Source organism: Saccostrea cucullata, unplaced genomic scaffold, assembly GCF_032062105.1.
Source record: "Saccostrea cucullata isolate Sc308-1 unplaced genomic scaffold, CSIRO_AGI_Scuc_v1 ctg5702, whole genome shotgun sequence".
NCBI classification, from domain to species: Eukaryota; Metazoa; Mollusca; class Bivalvia; order Ostreida; family Ostreidae; genus Saccostrea; species Saccostrea cuccullata.
This window is the reverse complement of record NW_026932717.1, coordinates 30600-52562: the sequence shown is the minus strand read 5'-3', so window position 1 is coordinate 52562 and position 21963 is coordinate 30600. Positions and strand designations below refer to the sequence as shown.

Here is a 21963-nt window from a genome sequence, read left to right as displayed (position 1 = left end):
GTACAAACAAGTAGAGCTATAGTCTCGACATTGTGTTGAACCCAATGAATCATTTTGCCTCGATTATAGTCAGAAAAAAAACCTCATGGCTGAACATATCCAGTCATTTGGACGAGTCAAGATTAGCGACAGTGAAACTGTAAATTCGCTACCATTTTTCTACTAGTGAAACATTGCTGATATAATGCAGGATGGGACGTGACCTTGACTCGAGTTCAAAGTCCCCAAGGATAAGATGTTTTTGGTTGGATGCATGGACATATTTTTATCACGAGAGCTAGTCATTGCTTAGATCAAAGTCATTTGGAGAGTTCAAGGTCACTTGGAAAGTTCAAGGTCACATTTACACATGTATATTCCTTTACAGTCTTTTTCCTAGCTAAACATTGCAAGTTGCTTCTCTTAAAAGGTTTATATTTTCACTTGTAGAACTTTAGAATGTGGCTTTTGACCTAGACTCAAGGTTACGTCTTCCTGTCCGTAGCTCCAACGGAAGACCTATTCGTTTCTTTGCAACGAGCTTAGCTCTAGTTTATTTTATAATTCATACTAAGGGATTTGTAACAAGTTCTTACAACTTAGAAAAATCTTTCTCATTGTAAAGTTTGCTCAATTTCTAGAATTGTTTTTGCAATAATTATGATAAAAACTTTGATTGTATGATGATGCAAAAATTATGTTGATTTAGATAACTCAGTTTGTTCAAGATATGTCACTTAAAAATAGAAAATAAAGTAGACTATAACTTGACAGATTATAATTCCAGTCATAAACATTTGTTGATCTATGAAAAGTAACCTCCACAAGGCAGCATTTGACAAAATGTTGTACATAAAATGTAAATAAACCTGAGATAAATCAAAATGTCTTGATCTTTTTCAGAGAAGGCTACATTTTTATACCCCCACTTTGAATAATTGGGGTCATCCAGGTTCAATCAAGGGTGTACGAGGATATACCCTGGGTTTTATTCCATGCATCCTAAGGCTCTTGGCCTCAGACATTGCCGTTCAGTGGATAGACACCCCCTCTCAATGGTTACACACGCTCTCTCAGTAGTTGGACATGCCTACTCATTGGTTAGACACGCCTACTCAGGGGTTAGACACGCCCACTCAGTAGTTAGACACAGCTACTCAGTAGTTAGACACACCTACTCAGTGGATAGACACGCCCACTTAGTGGTAAGACACACCATATAGCCACACCCAATTATTGGTTACACACGCCTGGTCGGTGGTTACACAAGCCCGATCAGTAGTTAAACACGCCCTTTCAATAGTAAGATACGTCCACTCAGTGGTTAGACACACCCACTCAATGGTTACAGAAGTCCACTAACTGGTTAAACACATCTTCTCAGTGGTTAGACATGCCCACTCAGTGGTTAGACACACCCACTCATTAGTTACACACACCAACTGTGGTTAAACACACCCATTCAGTGGTTACACAGGCCCACTCTGTGGTTGGACACACCCAATCAGTGGTTACCATTAGCCATGCCCATCAGTGGTTAGAAATACCCACTCAGTGGTCACACACGCCAACTCAGTGGTTAAACACAACTTCTCACTGGTTAGACACACCAGTAAGTGGTCCGATATGCCCACAAAGTGGTTCGATATGCTCACTCAGTGGTTTCACACGTCCACTCAGTTGCTAGAGAGATGTATAGTGGGTTTTTTTTTGGAACGGTTATTTGGGGTTTTATAATTTTTTCATTACTTATGCAGCAATATACCTTGAGTTCATCACCTGCATACGGAGTGTATATATCTCAGTTGATTCTATACGCAAGAGCATGCTCTATTTATGAACAATTTCTAAGACGAGGTAAATTATTATCAAGCAGTTTGATGAAACAAGAATATCAGCAGTCTCATTTAAAGTCATCATTTCGTAAGTTCCATGGTCGATACAATGACCTTGTCAGTAAATATAATTTATAATTGAGGTACATGTAAAACTGCTTGGTGTTAAAATTTTGAGGTTATCGTGTGCATGTCTTTAACCTAAAAATAATCCACATAAAGACAAAATTTCAACTCATTTTTACTTGTCTTTCTCGCTTCATATTTGATATGTTGACTTTGGGAATTTAGCACAGCATGCACGAACCACATTTGAAACCATTATGAAAAAATAAAAATGTCATAATTCTGTCAAAAATCATTAAAGTGAAATGACATTCAAAATCGATTTGTATCTCAAAATACACTCACTTCACCTTTACACTCACCTACCTAAAATCAGCTCTATAACGTTACATGTATCTGCAACTAGGGTTTAAAAAAATGTACGGAAAACCAAGTAAGACAAACAGACCAACAGACTCAGAGGAGGCCTATAGTTTCCTCCGGTTTCACCGGTAGGGGACTTATAAGTGGGGGGGGGGGGGAGGGGGTATATATTTTCCATTGCAATTAAGTTTTTAAATTTAAATTATCACCATATTTGAAATATTCTTGGATATAAGTGAATGTTCATTAAATCTTTTATTTTAAGTCTATTTAAAATCAATCATATATTATTAACAAGGTTTCTGAGAGTATTGTATAAGCAATACACGCTCCCTGTCGGATTCCCCTTCTTTCTGTAGAATAGGCAGCAACTCCTTTGGAATATTGCATAAGTGCATCGCGAAACCGATCATACCCAATTGTAATCCCATTAATTATTGTAAAAAATTTAAAAATGCCATAATTCTGTCAAAAGTCAAATGAATGATGCAAGATGAAATTCAAACTTCACCTGTACCTAATTACCTAAAATCAGCTAAATATCCACAAGCGATAAAGAAAAAAAGTGCGGAAAACCAAATGGGCCAAATGGAAGGACAGAGGGACGTGTGATCAGAAAAGCTCATTTGAGCTTTCAGCTCAGGTGATCTAAACAGGTTATATTAGAAAAATAAAAACCCTTAAAATTTGTGGTTGGAATAATAATAAGACAGAGTGACTACTATAGGGCACCTGCAAATCCTTGTACAGCTGGATTTATCTACCGATCCTCATAAAATGTTCCAAGCTGAGCTATATTGCAAACAGTAAGCACAATCAGTTTTGATGTTAAATTTTATTTATTAGTTGGATTTCCTGTTATAAAAAAATAAAATTTTTAATGTAAAAAAATTTAAAGTTGTAAAGCAAATTTAAAATATTTTTATAATTATACATATATCAATGAAAACATAAATAAACTTTCAATCAAGAACAATTTATACAATCATGACATGTACTTCATATAAACCTTTTATACATGTTGAATTTGCAGTTCATAAAGCTATCAATAAAAATTATAGGTAATATTGCACTCTGTTTTCTATGAACAATATCTCCCACACGATCATTTATATTCACCGGTATATATACAAAACAAAAAAAATTAAATAAACTTAAAATATGAAATTTTTTGCACTACCTATATAAATTTTCAATACATAAAAAAAATGTTATAACATTTAAAAATTTTCTACACTAAAAATATAAAAAAAAAAATCATCAACACAAATAAATCATGGCTAATTAGCATGATAAAACAACTTCATGTAAAATCACATAATCTAAGGAATGTGAGGTTTTCTGCTTGATTTTACACAGCTTATAATCAAAAGCAAACTTAATACGTACAGTTGTAGTACTAGATAATAAAACAATTTTTAACTAGAACTGTCCAATCGGGACAAAATATCCCCCGCTGAGGTTTTTCAGAAGTAAGTTTTTGCATAATAAAGATATGTATCAAACACGAATTTAAAATTTTTCTTCCAGACCTTGAACTTCCCCAAATGACCTTGGGTGAAGATAATGACACATTGGGTCATAAAAATCTTTGAGTGAAATAAGAACCTTCCAAGTTTATCCATAATATGGACCGGACACAAATTATGAAATTTTTCTTCCAGTGACCTTGAACTTCCGCAAATGACCTTGGGTCAAGGTCATGACACACCCCACCATCATGGGCAATCTTTGTGTGAAATAAACCTACCAAGTTTATCCATAAGAAAGATATGGACCGGACACGAATTATGAAATTTTTCTTCCAGTGACGTTGAACTTCTCCAAATGACCTTGGGCCAAGGTCATGACACACCCTTGGGTCATGGGCAATCTTTATGTCAAATTAAAACCTACCAAGTTTATCCATTTTTGAAAGATATAGACCGGACACAAATTATAAAATTTTTCTTCCAGTGAAAAATCTGATAAACTTTCTTGATAATAATTCATTTTTGATAGCAAGAAAATGTTTAGCATGGAATGATCAAGACCTTGAACTTCCCCAAATGACCTTGGTTAAAGGTCAAGACACATCCTTGGGTCATGGGCAATCTTTGAAATAAGAACCTTCCAAGTTTATCAATAAGAAAGATATGGACCGGAAATGATTTATGAAATTTTTCTTCCAGTGACCTTGAACTTCCCCACATGACCTTGGGTCAAGGTCATGACACACCCGTGGGTCATGGGCAATCTTTGTGTAAAATGAGAACCTACCAAGTTTATCCATAAAAGATATGTGTCAAACATGAATTTTGAAATTTTTCTCCCAGTGACCTTGAACTTCCCCAAATGACCTTGGGTCAAGGTCATGACACACCCGTGGGTCATGGGCAATCTTTGTGTGAAATGAGAACCTACAAAGTTTATCCATAAGAAAGATATAGACCGGACACGAATTAAAAATTTTTCTTCCAGTGACCTTGAACTTCCCCAAATGACCTTGGGTCAAGGTCATGACACATCCTTTTAAAAAAAGTGTACATATTTAAATATACATCATGGGCAATCTTTGTGTGAAATGAGAACCTAAAGTTTATCCATAAAAGATATGTGTCAAACATGAATTTTGAAATTTTTCTCCCAGTGACCTTGAATTCCCCAAATGACCTTGGGTCAAGGTCATGACACACCCTTGGGTCATGGGCAATTCTTTGTGTGAAATGAGATCCTAAAGTTTATCCATAAGAAAATATGGATCTAACGAATTATAAAATTTTTCTTCCAGTGACCTTGAACTTCCCCAAATGACCTTGGGTCAAGGTCATGACACACCCTTAGGTTATGAGCAATCTTAGTGTGGAGTATAGATTCTAATGTTCCTTGTAAGAAAGATATGGACCGGACACGATTGCACAGACAGACGGACAGCTAGACAGACAGACAGACGGACAGACAGACAGACGGACAAGGTGATTCCTATATACCCCCCCAAACTTCGTTTGCGGGGGGTATAAAAATCTTAACAATATATCACATGAAGGTAAAGTGTTTAAGATAAGGTTTGATAATAATCCATATTTTTTTTATAGCAAGATCAACTGTTCGGCATGGAATGATAGCGATCCAAGTTCTTTGTGGGGTGGATCTAAAACTATTTTCTTTTAGGGTTTATACTGATCCTATAAGTGTTTTGTGAAGGGTTGATAGTGATTCAAGTTCTGTATTATACACATGTAAGGTAGATTCTGATATGTTCAGTTTGATAGAATGGACACAAATTCTCTGTGGTTGGATATGGATCTAAGTTCTTTTTGGGTGGATATGGATCTAAGTTCTTTGTGGGTGGATATGGATGTAAGTTCTTTGGGGGTGGATATGGATGTAAGTTCTTTGGGGGTGGATATGGATCTAAGTTTTTTTGTGGGTGGATATGGATGTAAGTTCTTTGGGGGTGGATATAGATCTAAGTTCTTTGTGGGTGGATATGGATGTAAGTTCTTTGGGGGTGGATATAGATCTAAGTTCTTTGTGGGTGGATATGGATGTAAGTTCTTTGGGGGTGGATATGGATGTAAGTTCTTTGTGGGTGGACATGGGTGTAAGTTCTTTGAGGGTGGATATGGATCTAAGTTCTTTGTGGGTGGATATGAATCTAAGTTCTTTGTGGGTGGATATGGATGTAAGTTCCTTGGGGGTGGATATGGATCTAAGTTCTTTGTGGGTGGATATGGATGTAAGTTCTTTGGGGGTGGATATGGATCTAAGTTCTTTGTGGGTGGATATGGATGTAAGTTCTTTGGGGGTGGATATGGATCTAAGTTCTTTGTGGGTGGATATGGATCTAAGTTCTTTGTGGGTGGATATGAATCTAAGTTCTTTGTGGGTGGATATGGATCTAAGTTCTTTGTGGATGGATATGGATCTAAGTTTTTTGTGGGTGGATATGGATCTAAGTTCTTTGTGGATGGATATGGATCTAAGTTCTTTGTGGATGGATATGAATCTAAGTTCTTTATGGGAGGTATATGGATCTAACTTCTTTGTGGGTGGATATGGATCTAAGTTCTTTGTGGGTGAATATGGATCTAAGTTCTTTGTGGATGGATATGGATCTAAGTTCTTTGTGGGTGGATATGGATCTAAGTTCTTTGTGGGTGGATATGGATCTAAGTTCTTTGTGGGTGGATTCTTATATGTTCAATTAGGTAAGATAAGGCTAAAAGTTCATTTGAGGTAAGGTTGGGGGGTTAGGATTTTTTGTAAATTACATGGTTTGTCAATGAGCAAGTTTGAATTATCCCTTTTGGATTTCATAACTAATCTGACATATCAAAGCATACTGAAGATCAATATTAATACAGCATGTTGTATAGTTATGTATATCAATTTTTTTTCAAAAAAACTTGTATTAAATACACACAGTATATTTTTATAGAAATTAATTGCAAGTATATACCATATAATTATGATGAAAAAAAACAGATTAAAATTTGGTTGACCAAATTCAAAGTATTTGTCAAAAAACTTTCAATATCAAATTAACACTTGCGTAAATACCAACAGACATGGAACAGTTATTATTATCTAGTAACAATATAATCAAATCACATTCATGTAAGCATAACCATCTCTAACACAGTGATTCCAAAGTGAACAAAAGCTGACATGCAGCCAGTCGTAGAATCTATATAGCACGAAGTTCCTCATAACACCTTAAATAAGCATGCTACAAATGGAGTAATTATAAAAAGTCAGTATCTAGATTTGTCAAATCCAGTTCATTTTTTTTGTATATAATTAGCAGGTTTTTTTTTTACTAAAGTGAGTTATTCCCTTAATTAAATTCATAAGTACACAATACTATTGCCTAGCATATAAATAATTTATGGCACCTCATGCATTTAGTAAAACGTAATTATTCAACGTAACATTCTATCAAACTTAACAAACTATATTAATTAAATGTTATTGTTTTCATACATGACCTGAAGTGATTTAAATCACAAAAGGTTATGTTTTGTAGAAGTCATCAAAAAAAAAAAATAGATAACAAATTAGTTTCAGACACCTCATTGGAATGGTCTCATTCACACACACCCTCTTACCCACTATAGTTTGAGTATGGGTGGGTGGAGGGTCATGTAAGATCTGAAGATATGGGTGTATTATTATACAGACGGTCAGGGTGTTGAGGGAGATTTCATTCTATGGGGGTGATGTCACTCACAACCCTGTGAAGTTCCTGTATTGCTGGTATGTCTGTTTGTAAAACACCTGATAATTTTGATATAATCCCCTTCGCCTCCTTCAGAAATGTGGACTCTGTCATAAAAAAAGAAGTTTGGAAAAAAGAAACACAGAGATTAATTTAAAGTTCTTCTGAATATATGTAAAGTGCTCTTGTGCTGTGACTACAGTTTGATGGATGTAAAGTGCTCTTGTGCTGTAAATACAGATTAGTTGATGTAAATTGCTCTTGTGCTGTGACTACAGATTGGTGGATGTAAAATGCTCATCTGCTGTGACTACAGATTGGGAGATGTAAAGAGCTCTTGTGCTGTGTCTACAGATTGGTGGATGTAAAGTGCTCATCTGCTGTGACTACAGATTGGGAGATGTAAAGAGCTCTTGTGCTGTGTCTACAGATTGGTGGATGTAAAGTGCTCTTGTGCTGTGACTACAGCTTGGTAGATGTAAGAGTTCTTGTGCTGTGACTATTGGTGGAAGTAAAGTGCTCTTGTGATGTGACTAAAGATTGATGGATGTAAAGTGCTCTTGTGCTGTGACTAGAGATTGGTGCATGTAAAGTGCTCTTGTGCTGTGACTACAGATTGGTGGATGTAAAGTGTTCTTGTGCTGTGACTTTTGGTGGATGTAAAGTGCTCTTGTGTTGTGACTATTGGTGGATGTAAAGTGCTCTTGTGCTGTGACTATAGATTGTTCATGTTGTGACTATAGAATGGTGGATGTAAAGTGCTCTTGTGCTGTGACTACATATTGGTGGATGTAAATTGTTATTGTGCTGTGACTACAGATTGGTGGATGTAAAGAGCTCTTGTGCTGTGTCTACAGATTGGTGGATGTAAAGTGCTCTTGTGCTGTGACTACAGCTTGGTGGATGTAAAGTGTTCTTGTGCTGTGACTATTGGTGGATGTAAAGTGCTCTTGTGTTGTGACTATTGGTGGATGTAAAGAGCTCTTGTGCTGTGACTACAGAAGGTGGATGTAATGTGCTCTTGTGCTGTGACTACAGATTGGTGGATGTAAAGTGTTCTTGTGCTGTGACTATTGGTGGATGTAGTGTTCTTGTGCTGTGACTATTGGTGGATGTAAAGTGCTCTTGTGCTGTGACTACAGAAGGTGGATGTAATGTGCTCTTGTGCTGTGACTACAGATTGGTGGATGTAAAGTGTTCTTGTGCTGTGACTACAGATTGGTGGAAGTAAAGTGTTCTTGTGCTGTGACTTCAGCTTGGGAGATGTAAAGTGTTCTTGTGCTGTGACTATTGGTGGATGTAAAGTGCTCTTGTGATGTGACTACAGATTTATGGATGTAAAGTGCTCTTGTGCTGTGACTACAGATAGGTGCATGTAAAGTGCTCTTGTGCTGTGACTACAGATTGGTGGATGTAAAGTGCTCTTGTGCTGTGACTACAGATTGGTGGATGTAAAGTGCTCTTGTGCTGTGACTACAGATTGGTTTGTGTAAAGTGCTCTTGTGCTGTGACTACAGACTGGTGGATGGTAAGACACACCTGATAACTGGGGAAGGATATGCTGGTTCTGGAACACAGAGGTCAAACAGGTCAAGGCCACCTTCAGGACGTCAAGGCTGTATTTACCAAACATACAGTTCATGACCTCAAGGACACTCTTCTGAACAAGGTCATGAAAGAGAGACCTAAAAAGATTAGATAGGTTAACATGGAAACGGTTAAAATTAAGCATAACAGTAGGCCTAATGCATAGGACACAGTTACTTAAAAAAAAACTACTATACATTGCACATCAAAGAGTTCCAGTTCAGTGGTCTTTTTGTCGTATTACTTTATAGTAAAAGTGATTTCCCCTTTGATTTAAAAATATCAATTTAATTATTTGACTGACCTGTGTTTAATGCATCTCATATTTCTTTTGCCATCAGTTATTGGACTAACCTGTATCTGATGTTTTCATTTATTGGACTAACCTGTATCTGATGTTTTCATTTATTGGACTAACCTGTATCTAATGGCGTCTATAATGCTGATGAGGAATGCTGTATCAAGGTCCATCAAGGTTTTACTGTCGTTGTACTGAGACTTGACATATGCCTGTAACCCTTGTGGTGCCCCACTGACCTCTAAAAGACTGTACAGGGGTTTGTCAATGACAGAGAGAGCCTGAGCATCTTTACCTTCAAACACCAAAGAGCTGATGTGGTGAGTCACCTTAAAATTGAAAAAAAGTGTTTAAAACAGATGTTTGAAAAAGAAAATAGACTTTTTAAATGTCTTTTCCAAAAAATGATTAAGTTCACTTATTTTCAGGTAATTCTGAAGACAAAAACTTTCAGGTATAAATTTCGTCATAAAAATTTTATTCCTGCAAACCTGTACAGTTTGTTACATATTACACTAAAAATCAAATACTGTAGATTTCTAATTATATGCAACAAATTAATTTCCACATAATTTCAAAATAAGCATCACTGGCGAAATAAAATTACTCGCTGCAATATATTTAAAGTGCTGAAATCCATTTAAATTCTGTTGAACAACTGTCCATTTGCAAATTTTTATTTTTGCGACTTGATGTTAAAGAGCCCTTTTGTGATAAAAAATACTCCCAAAAAATAAGGAATCTACAGTAGTTACAATAATGCTAAAACAAGAGGCCCAGGGGCCACATCGCTTACCTGAGCAATTGGCTTGGGAAAAGCACATATCAGATCAGAACTGAAAGTTTACCGAGGTTGGGGTGGGGTCAAGATTTGAGCAAACTAGACTCTACACTACCTGAAGATAATTCCCTAAAAATATCACTAAGCCTTTGAAGTCTTGATTTTTAAAAGGTTTCATATATTATGTAAAAATTTACACTACCTTTGAACAACAACCCCCCCCAGACATGATTTGAACAAATTTTAACTACAGAAATTAGCTCACTTGAGCATCTTTCCTGGCTCAGTGGTTCTAAAAAGTTTATTAAGAATTTTTATATTCCGGATTTAATTTTGGCATTATTAGCGAGGGTGCCAAGATTGTTAAAATTTAAATATCGCTAAAAATTAATTGTGCTTTATTTCTAAAAGCTCCTAGAAAAGAAGATTTTTTAAAAATCCCTAAAATTACATCTCGCTAAGAATAAAATACCAATTTTTAAGGACAAATCGCTAAGATTCCACGTATACGGTATCTGTTTTTTTCCACTGATACCTGAAGTCTGATGACTTTGGTACATAACGACACATCTGACAACCAGTAAATTTTAACACTCCCGACTTCTGACCTGACTTCTCTCTCAAGCAGACTTCTTCAATTTGTGTATCGGATTAAGTCTCTCCGTTCTCTTGTGTCCCGAGGCCATCAGTGCGAGGCCAATCCATTGGTACATAATCTTCCTCCTCTGTAGAATCCTGTGAGATCAGAGAATGAGTGTTACTCATGTCCTGTGGGTTTGTAGACTGAGTGTTACTCATGTCCTGTGGGTTTGTAGACTGAGTGTTACTTGTGTCCTTTGGGTTTGGATACTGAGCGTTACTCTTGTCTTGTGGATTTGGATACTGAGTGTTACTATTGCCCAGTGAGTTTGAAGACTGAGCCTTACTCTTGTCCTGTGGGTTTGATTTACTTACGTCTTGTGAGTTTGAAGACTGAGCCTTACTCTTGTCCTGTGAGTTTGAATTACTTACATCTTGTGAGTTTGAAGACTGAGCCTTACTTGTGTCTAATGTTTCTTGCCCAGACAGGTCTAACACAGCACTATCCTCTTTCCTGTCATATTCTCTTAGCTTATTTGTCTGACATTCATTAAGAGTGGAACTTCCATCACTATTTCTGTTTGTGTCTTCATTGTCTTTAGATAAAATTCCTTTAGATTGATTTTCCTCTACTTGAATATCATTTGCATCAAACATAGGGTCAGGTTGACAAATGGGCTCCGAGTTGCGTACATGACCTCTACAATTTACCGTAGGACAAAATATGGACACTGGATTGCTAGGGGTGGGGTTGGTTGCTATGGTGATGTCTGTTTGACCACACTTGGCGACCACCTCCTGGATCTGGCCCTTCCCACTCACGTTAATTTTCATTTCCGACGTGTACCGTCTCTCTCGTGTTTCCACCTTTTCCAATTCCTTCCGTCTCATTTGAACGCCCTCCTGACTTGGGACAGATTTTAATCTCAGAGCTTCAGCAGCCTCCTCACTCAGAATCACCGTCTCCTGTACCTCTAACCTGGCCTTGACCTCTGTAGTCTGAAGGTCAAGGTCAGATTCGTCCTCTGAGCTGGTCATGGAGTCCAGTGGTTCTTTGTCGGCGAAGTGGACTTTGCGATCCAGGGCAGCCATGTAACCTTTCTCTTCCGTCTTTTTTAGAATTCCTGCGGGCTCCTCTTCTTGGTTGTTAGACACAAACATTTTGGGGGTCGTTAACGTCTCTGTGAGCTCCTGACTTTCCTCGTCTTGTGTTGACGTAGATAGAGCTTGTAACTTTTTCTTTTGCCTTTTAAGAAAAATAGCATAATAAAATAAGTTAATATTAGATAGATATTTTTAAAGATTGACCTAAAATAGCCTTTAGATAAAAAAGAGAAAAAAGTGAAAATTAGAAAAAGTTCCATATCCTCTCATTAAACTTGTCTCATAAAAAGAAAAATTTCTTTAATTCATTATATAACTGTCTGTTTCTAATTAGAATATATTTTAATGACAATTTTAATCAGGCCTACGTGAACTGCGTCATTTTAGAGTAAAAAAAATCCGACCCTTTTTCACGTCCAGGTTGTTCGGGTATTCCTGTAATTGGATCACCGGGACAGCGTCTTGGAAGATGTGTCTCAGTAACGCGTCGTATCTCTCTACAGGTTCCCCGACCTCCGGCGAAGATTCCGTGTCTTTTTGACCAAAAGAAAAGAGATAAAATATTGTATTAAGTTTTAAACTTATACATTGTTTTCAAAGTTTCATATGCACTTCCTTTGAATTTGTACAGCATAACAATTAGAAATTTGACCAATTTAATTCATTATATAACTTCTATTATATAGTTAAAACATTTCCTCACAATTTATATTATTATTCCAACCAAAACCAGAAGTATGTGTCAAGACTGTAGCTCTACTGGTTTGTACTTATAATAAAAGAGAGAGAAAATTAGTAGTTAGGATATAAAACTTTACAAAAGCAATAAATAGAATGATTAAAAAAAAAAGATGTACAGAAATATGTATCTTAGTGTAGTCTACTTGTGCGCCAAGTTATATTGAAATCAGACCAAAACTGTAGGAGGAGTAGCATTTTAAATGTATTTCAAAGAAATTTCTTTAGTAACAATGGTAACACCGTTCATCGAAATAAAAACCTATACACAGAATTATATATTAGTGTAATCTACTTGTGTGCCAGGTTATATTGAAATCAGACCAAAACTGTTAGAGGAGTAGCATTTTGAATGATTTTCACAAAAAATTCTATTTTTAGTAACAACAGAAACACCGTTCATCCAAATCAAAAATCGATACAAAGAATTATGTATCTTAGGTTAGTCTACTTATGTGCCAGGTTAAATTGATATCAGACTAAAACTGAAGGAGGAGTAGCATTTTGAAAAATTGTTTTACCTGTATTAAAGATTGACCTGTTTACCTGTTTCACATAAAGATTCTGGTCTCTGACAAGTGTTAAAACCTGTAAATGATTTTTAGATTGGTATTCAAATTAACGACTGTTTTGTAAGTATTCAATTGTTTACCTGTATTGGAGATGACCTGTTTACCTGAGCCTTAGAATTGTACCTGTTTACCTGTAATAAAGACTAAATTTTCACCAAATAATTTGGGAGATTGACCTGTTTACCTGTTTTGGAGATTGACCTATTTACCTGGAGATTGACCTGTTTTCCTAGTTACCTGAGGAGAGGAAGTTGTTTTTTCCTGAAGGCTACAGGTGAGATTGACCAGTTTCCTACAGCCGGGGGGCTGTTTACCTGTATTCTGATGACGCTGAATAGATCAAAGGATTTCTCTAGAGCCGTCTCTCTCAGGGGAATCTTTGGGTCAAATAAAGGTCAAATCATACATAAATAGACCAAGGATCAACTCTACCTGTCTCTCTCAGGGGAATCACAAGGTCAAATCATACATAAATAGATTGGAAGGATCATCTCTAGGGCCTGTCTCTCTCAGGGGAATTACAAGGTCAAATAAAGGTCAAATTATACATAAATAGATCGAAGGATCATCTCTAGGTTTCTCTCTAAAAATCTACAAGGTCAAATAAAGGTTTTATACATAAATAGACCTGAAGGATCATCTCTAGGGCCGTCTCTCTCAGGGGAATCTACAAGGTCAAATAAAGGTCAAATTATACATAAATAGATCGAAGGATCATCTCTAGGGCCGTCTCTCTCAGGGGAATCTACAAGGTCAAATAAAGGTCAAATCATACATAAATAGATCAAAGGATCATCTCTAGGGCCGTCTCTCTCAGGGGAATCTACAAGGTCAAATAAAGGTCAAATCATACATAAATAGATCGAAGGATCATCTCCAAAGCTGTCTTTGGCAGGGGAATCTCCAAGGTCATATAGATGTCAAATCATACATAAATACATGAAGCTCAAAGGATCATTTCTATAGCTGTCTCTTGCAGGGGATTCTACAAGGTCAAATAGAGGGCAAAGGGTAAACATAAGTCTACAAAGGTCAAATAGAGGTCAAAATCATACAAACATAGATCAAAGGATCGTCTCTAACACTAGAACCGCTGACCCTGATGCCATGAATTTCAAAACTGTGGTATAGGGCTCAATGCAATACAATCATACCAACAGTTTGACTGCTTGATGTTCTGCAGTAAACAAGAAGATTTTGTAAGATTGCATTAATTTTAAGGGTTTTATCCGGACCCTCAGGCCCAAGGGCGGGCAGGAACCATGAAAATCACAAATTTTGCATGATGCATGAAGACAGACAAAAACAGATAGCAAAAGGTCATCTGAGTTTACTCAAATACGTGGCTAAAAACATATAAGAGAAAGTGGTTTTTAAGCATCTTCAGCATATTTGGAGCAAATATGTGGCTATTTTTTGAGAATTATTGAGTTATTTTTAGCATGTTTTGGGTAGTAGCTATTTTTAGAAATTTGTTGGTTTACTTTTTCGGCCAGTCTTGGTCAGTAGGTGGCTATTCTGGCCAGTATGTCCAGCCCATATTGTTGGATCTCCGTGACATCCAGATAAACGGCCATACAACCCAACACTGCTGGTGCGGCCTGACAGTTCACCATGACAACCAGGTTATCAGAAAAATGGCTGAATGTCCGCAACAATTGTAGGCTCAACACAACATGAGACAGGGGGTCCTGCATCAAAGAAATTATTAAAACAAATTTATTCATTATTCATTAATACAAACTTATGATGATAAACACATTTTGTTATCACGATGATGACTATTGTATGACTGAGTATAAAAGTGTTACCATGATTTGCCTGAGTAGTTCCACAAGCAGTCTGATAGATGGTTTGTGTAGCAGTATATCTTACCATGATTTGTCTAAGTAGTTCCACTAGCAGTCTGACGGATGGTTTGTGTAGCAGTATATCTTACCATGATTTGTCTGAGTAGTTCCACTAGCAGTCTGACGGATGGTTTGTGTAGCAGTATATCTTACCATAATTTGTCTGAGTAGCTCCACTAGCAGTCTGATAGACAGTTTATGTAGCAGTATATCTTACCATGATTTGTCTGAGTAGTTCCACTAGCAGTCTGACGGATGGTTTGTGTAGCAGTATATCTTACCATGATTTGCCTGAGTAGTTCCACTAGCAGTCTGACGGATGGTTTGTGTAGCAGTATATCTTACCATGATTTGTTTGAGTAGTTCCACTAGCAGTCTGACAGACGGTTTGTGTAGCAGTATATCTTACCATGATTTGTCTGAGTAGTTCCACTAACAGTCTGACGGATGGTCTGTGTAGCAGTATATCTTACCATGATTTGCCTGAGTAGTTCCACTAGCAGTCTGACAGATGGTTTGTGTAGCAGTATATCTTACCATGATTTGTCTGAGTAGTTCCACTAGCAGTCTGACGGATGGTTTGTGTAGCAGTATATCTTATCATGATTTGTCTGAGTAGTTCCACTAGCAGTCTGACGGATGGTTTGTGTAGCAGTAATATCTTACCATGATTTGTCTGAGTAGTTCCACTAGCAGTCTGACAGATGGTTTGTGTAGTAGTATATCTTACCATGATTTGTCTGAGTAATTCCACTAGCAGTCTGACAGATGGTTTGTGTAGCAGTATATATTACCATGATTTGTCTGAGTAGTTCCACTAGCAGTCTGACGGATGGTTTGTGTAGCAGTATATCTTACCATGATTTGTCTGAGTAGTTCCACTAGCAGTCTGACAGACGGTTTGTGTAGCAGTATATCTTACCATGATTTGTCTGAGTAGTTCCACTAGCAGTCTGACGGATGGTTTGTGTAGCAGTATATCTTACCATGATTTGTCTGAGTAGTTCCACTAGCAGTCTGACAGATGGTTTGTGTAGCAGTATATCTTACCATGATTTGTCTGAGTAGTTCCACTAGCAGTCTGACGGATGGTTTGTGAAGCAGTATATCTTACCATGATTTGTCTGAGTAGTTCCACTAGCAGTCTGACGGATGGTTTGTGTAGCAGTATATCTTACCATGATTTGTCTGAGTAGTTCCACTAGCAGTCTGACGGATGGTTTGTGAAGCAGTATATCTTACCATGATTTGTCTGAGTAGTTCCACTAGCAGTCTGACGGATGGTTTGTGTAGCAGTATATCTTACCATGATTTGTCTGAGTAGTTCCACTAGCAGTCTGACAGATGGTTTGTGTAGCAGTATATCTTACCATGATTTGTCTGAGTAGTTCCACTAGCAGTCTGACAGATGGTTTGTGTAGCAGTATATCTTACCATGATTTGTCTGAGTAGTTCCACTAGCAGTCTGACGGATGGTTTGTGTAGCAGTATATCTTACCATGATTTGTCTGAGTAGTTCCACTAGCAGTCTGACGGATGGTTTGTGTAGCAGTATATCTTACCATGATTTGTCTGAGTAGTTCCACTAGCAGTCTGACAGATGGTTTGTGTAGCAGTATATCTTACCATGATTTGTCTGAGTAGTTCCACTAGCAGTCTGACGGATGGTTTGTGTAGCAGTATATCTTACCATGATTTGTCTGAGTAGTTCCACTAGCAGTCTGACTGATGGTTTGTGTAGCAGTATATCTTACCATGATTTGTCTGAGTAGTTCCACTAGCAGTCTGACGGATGGTTTGTGTAGCAGTATATCTTACCATGATTTGTCTGAGTAGTTCCACTAGCAGTCTGACAGATGGTTTGTGTAGCAGTATATCTTACCATGATTTGTCTGAGTAGTTCCACTAGCAGTCTGACGGATGGTTTGTGTAGCAGTATATCTTACCATGATTTGTCTGAGTAGTTCCACTAGCAGTCTGACAGATGGTTTGTGTAGCAGTATATCTTACCATGATTTGTCTGAGTAGTTCCACTAGCAGTCTGACAGATGGTTTGTGTAGCAGTATATCTTACCATGATTTGTCTGAGTAGTTCCACTAGCAGTCTGACGGATGGTTTGTGTAGCAGTATATCTTACCATGATTTGTCTGAGTAGTTCCACTAGCAGTCTGACGGATGGTTTGTGTAGCAGTATATCTTACCATGATTTGTCTGAGTAGTTCCACTAGCAGTCTGACGGATGGTTTGTGTAGCAGTATATCTTACCATGATTTGTCTGAGTAGTTCCACTAGCAGTCTGACGGATGGTTTGTGTAGCAGTATATCTTACCATGATTTGTCTGAGTAGTTCCACTAGCAGTCTGACAGATGGTTTGTGTAGCAGTATATCTTACCATGATTTGTCTGAGTAGTTCCACTAGCAGTCTGACAGATGGTTTGTGTAGCAGTATATCTTACCATGATTTGTCTGAGTAGTTCCACTAGCAGTCTGACGGATGGTTTGTGTAGCAGTATATCTTACCATGATTTGTCTGAGTAGTTCCACTAGCAGTCTGATGGATGGTTTGTGAAGCAGTATATCTTACCATGATTTGTCTGAGTAGTTCCACTAGCAGTCTGACAGATGGTTTGTGTAGCAGTATATCTTACCATGATTTGTCTGAGTAGTTCCACTAGCAGTCTGACAGATGGTTTGTGTAGCAGTATATCTTACCATGATTTGTCTGAGTAGTTCCACTAGCAGTCTGACAGATGGTTTGTGTAGCAGTATATCTTACCATGATTTGCCTGAGTAGTTCCACTAGCAGTCTGACGGATGGTTTGTGTAGCAGTATATCTTACCATGATTTGTCTGAGTAGTTCCACTAGCAGTCTGACAGATGGTTTGTGTAGCAGTATATCTTACCATGATTTGTCTGAGTAGTTCCACTAGCAGTCTGACGGATGGTTTGTGTAGCAGTATATCTTACCATGATTTGTCTGAGTAGTTCCACTAGCAGTCTGACGGATGGTTTGTGTAGCAGTATATCTTACCATGATTTGTCTGAGTAGTTCCACTAGCAGTCTGACGGATGGTTTGTGTAGCAGTATATCTTACCATGATTTGTCTGAGTAGTTCCACTAGCAGTCTGACGGATGGTTTGTGTAGCAGTATATCTTACCATGATTTGTCTGAGTAGTTCCACTAGCAGTCTGACGGATGGTTTGTGTAGCAGTATATCTTACCATGATTTGTCTGAGTAGTTCCACTAGCAGTCTGACGGATGGTTTGTGTAGCAGTATATCTTACCATGATTTGTCTGAGTAGTTCCACTAGCAGTCTGACAGATGGTTTGTGTAGCAGTATATCTTACCATGATTTGTCTGAGTAGTTCCACTAGCAGTCTGACGGATGGTTTGTGTAGCAGTATATCTTACCATGATTTGTCTGAGTAGTTCCACTAGCAGTCTGACAGATGGTTTGTGTAGCAGTATATCTTACCATGATTTGTCTGAGTAGTTCCACTAGCAGTCTGACAGATGGTTTGTGTAGCAGTATATCTTACCATGATTTGTCTGAGTAGTTCCACTAGCAGTCTGACGGATGGTTTGTGTAGCAGTATATCTTACCATGATTTGTCTGAGTAGTTCCACTAGCAGTCTGACAGATGGTTTGTGAAGCAGTATATCTTACCATGATTTGTCTGAGTAGTTCCACTAGCAGTCTGACGGATGGTTTGTGAAGCAGTATCTTACCATGATTTGTCTGAGTAGTTCCACTAGCAGTCTGACGGATGGTTTGTGTAGCAGTATATCTTACCATGATTTGTCTGAGTAGTTCCACTAGCAGTCTGACAGATGGTTTGTGTAGCAGTATATCTTACCATGATTTGTCTGAGTAGTTCCACTAGCAGTCTGACAGATGGTTTGTGTAGCAGTATATCTTACCATGATTTGTCTGAGTAGTTCCACTAGCAGTCTGACAGATGGTTTGTGTAGCAGTATATCTTACCATGATTTGTCTGAGTAGTTCCACTAGCAGTCTGACAGATGGTTTGTGTAGCAGTATATCTTACCATGATTTGTCTGAGTAGTTCCACTAGCAGTCTGACGGATGGTTTGTGAAGCAGTATATCTTACCATGATTTGCCTGAGTAGTTCCACTAGCAGTCTGACGGATGGTTTGTGAAGCAGTATATCTTACCATGATTTGTCTGAGTAGTTCCACTAGCAGTCTGACAGATGGTTGTGTAGCAGTTTGTTTGTAGCAGTATATCTTACCATGATTTGTCTGAGTAGTTCCACTAGCAGTCTGACGGATGGTTTGTGTAGCAGTATATCTTACCATGATTTGTCTGAGTAGTTCCACTAGCAGTCTGACAGATGGTTTGTGTAGCAGTATATCTTACCATGATTTGTCTGAGTAGTTCCACTAGCAGTCTGATGGATGGTTTGTGTAGCAGTATATCTTACCATGATTTGTCTGAGTAGTTCCACTAGCAGTCTGACGGATGGTTTGTGTAGCAGTATATCTTACCATGATTTGCCTGAGTAGTTCCACTAGCAGTCTGACAGATGGTTTGTGTAGCAGTATATCTTACCATGATTTGTCTGAGTAGTTCCACTAGCAGTCTGACAGATGGTTTGTGTAGCAGTATATCTTACCATGATTTGTCTGAGTAGTTCCACTAGCAGTCTGACGGATGGTTTGTGTAGCAGTATATCTTACCATGATTTGTCTGAGTAGTTCCACTAGCAGTCTGACGGATGGTTTGTGTAGCAGTATATCTTACCATGATTTGTCTGAGTAGTTCCACTAGCAGTCTGACGGATGGTTTGTGTAGCAGTATATCTTACCATGATTTGCCTGAGTAGTTCCACTAGCAGTCTGACGGATGGTTTGTGTAGCAGTATATCTTACCATGATTTGCCTGAGTAGTTCCACTAGCAGTCTGACGGATGGTTTGTGTAGCAGTATATCTTACCATGATTTGTCTGAGTAGTTCCACTAGCAGTCTGACGGATGGTTTGTGTAGCAGTATATCTTACCATGATTTGCCAGAGTAGTTCCACTAGCAGTCTGACAGATGGTTTGTGTGGCAGTATATCTTACCATGATTTGTCTGAGTAGTTCCACTAGCAGTCTGACAGATGGTTTGTGTAGCAGTATATCTTACCATGATTTGTCTGAGTAGCTCCACTAGCAGTCTGACGGATGGTTTGTGTAGCAGTATATCTTACCATGATTTGTCTGAGTAGTTCCACTAGCAGTCTGACAGATGGTTTGTGTAGCGGTATATCTTACCATGATTTGTCTGAGTAGTTCCACTAGCAGTCTGACGGATGGTTTGTGTAGCAGTATATCTTACCATGATTTGTCTGAGTAGTTCCACTAGCAGTCTGACGGGGGGTTTGTGTAGCAGTATATCTTACCATGATTTGTCTGAGTAGCTCCACTAGCAGTCTGACAGATGGTTTATGTAGCAGTATATCTTACCATGATTTGTCTGAGTAGTTCCACTAGCACTACTGGCTTTTAAAACCCCTGTCCGTATGAAAATCCACTGTCTTTTTCTGTATCCTACAGCATTTTCACAGTAATCTACGGTATATCTACAGTATGCTACGGTATGCTAGCTCTGTATATACAGTTAATCTCTGTATGCCACTGTATGTATCCCCAGCATGCCCCAGTTACATACAGTAGGCCCCGATACGCCTACAGTATGCCACTGTATGGCTACTGTTTCCTACAGGCAACTACGGTAAACCACAGTATATGCCCCAGTACGCCCCTGTATATGTTCATTGAAGCAAAAAGAAGAAGTTTACACACTCCCAGAGCACTGTACGGTTACCTAAGATGTGGGATTGTCAATTTAGTACACAGAGTTACTTACCTAAGAAATTTTTGAACATTATTTTAAACACATGGTAGCATTTTTTTTTAAGTGTTAAGAGACTAATTGTGTTCTTTTATAACTCTGAAATAACTATGAAATATTAATAAATTGTTGCTTCAAAGAATATTTATCTCTCAATTTTTGAAATTAATTATTTAATTATTCTTTGGTTTGATTTATTACTTAATTTATTTATTTTGCAAACACCTATTTAATCCATAAAATACTTGGAGTGACTTTGAACTTAAAAAAAAGACGACCGGGGTAATGCTGAATTTTGGAAAATTGTAGTTTTTAAAATTGATATAGTTTCCTTCAAAAAATAAATAAAATTAATTAAATGAAATTAATCATTTTAAAAACAAATCAATCTATTTCTTGACAAATACAGGGCTGCATAGTAAACTCAGCACAAAATAAAGAAGGTGAGGTGGAAAGTGAAAATTAAATAAATAAATGACTTTAAAAATACAAAATTAATAAATGAACTAATTATAAATCTTATTTATTTATTTGTTTATCAATTTATCTACAAATACATAGATAAACAAAATAAATAAAAATTAATTTATTTATTTTGTAACTGACAAGACAACAAAGTGATTAAATAATATTTAATCACTTTGTTGTCTTGTCAGTTACAAAATAAATAAATTAATTTTTATTTATTTTGTTTATCTATGTATTTGTAGATAAATTTATTAAAAAATAAAACTAAAAAATCAATTGGGGGCGGGGTGTATATTATACACCCTACCCCCAATTGATTTTTTTAGTTTTATTTTTATGTGAAAGTCATTGCTCCTAAAATATGCTACAAAGTATTTTTTAAGCATATGAAAACAAATTCCAATAATTTTACGTTCATGATGGATATCAAAATAATCGTCAGATTATGCACAATATTAATTAGTCAATTGCAATTTCATATTTTTACTTTGTTTTGATTTTAAAAAATCGGCATTCAAAACCCTAACACGATTATGAAAGAACTTCAAAGCCACTGATTGTTTACAAGGGACGTGGGGTACACAGTAATGACACCTATTGTCTTTTTCACTGACCACTATACCTTGTTTATTTTGTGACAGAGAGCGACCGTGTCCACTCTGCGGCTGTTTTAATAAA

The 21963-nt window shown here is 37.3% G+C and overlaps 1 protein-coding gene and 1 pseudogene across 1 annotated transcript; one reads left to right on the top strand and one right to left on the bottom strand.

The window, feature by feature from the left end:
• The first annotated feature begins 5495 nt into the window (after positions 1-5495).
• On the top strand, positions 5496-6263 carry LOC134235910 (ATP-dependent RNA helicase A-like). Its single transcript, XM_062718086.1, has one exon. It carries the CDS (start codon positions 5496-5498, stop codon positions 6261-6263), a length of 768 nt encoding a protein of 255 aa, XP_062574070.1.
• Positions 6244-20221, bottom strand: LOC134235909 (uncharacterized; annotated as a pseudogene).
• Positions 20222-21963: the final 1742 nt, after the last annotated feature.

Excerpts from the sequence above, each read along its gene's own strand:
- LOC134235910 (XM_062718086.1), top strand. The coding sequence starts at position 5,496 with ATGGACACAAATTCTCTGTGGTTGGATATGGATCTAAGTTCTTTTTGG.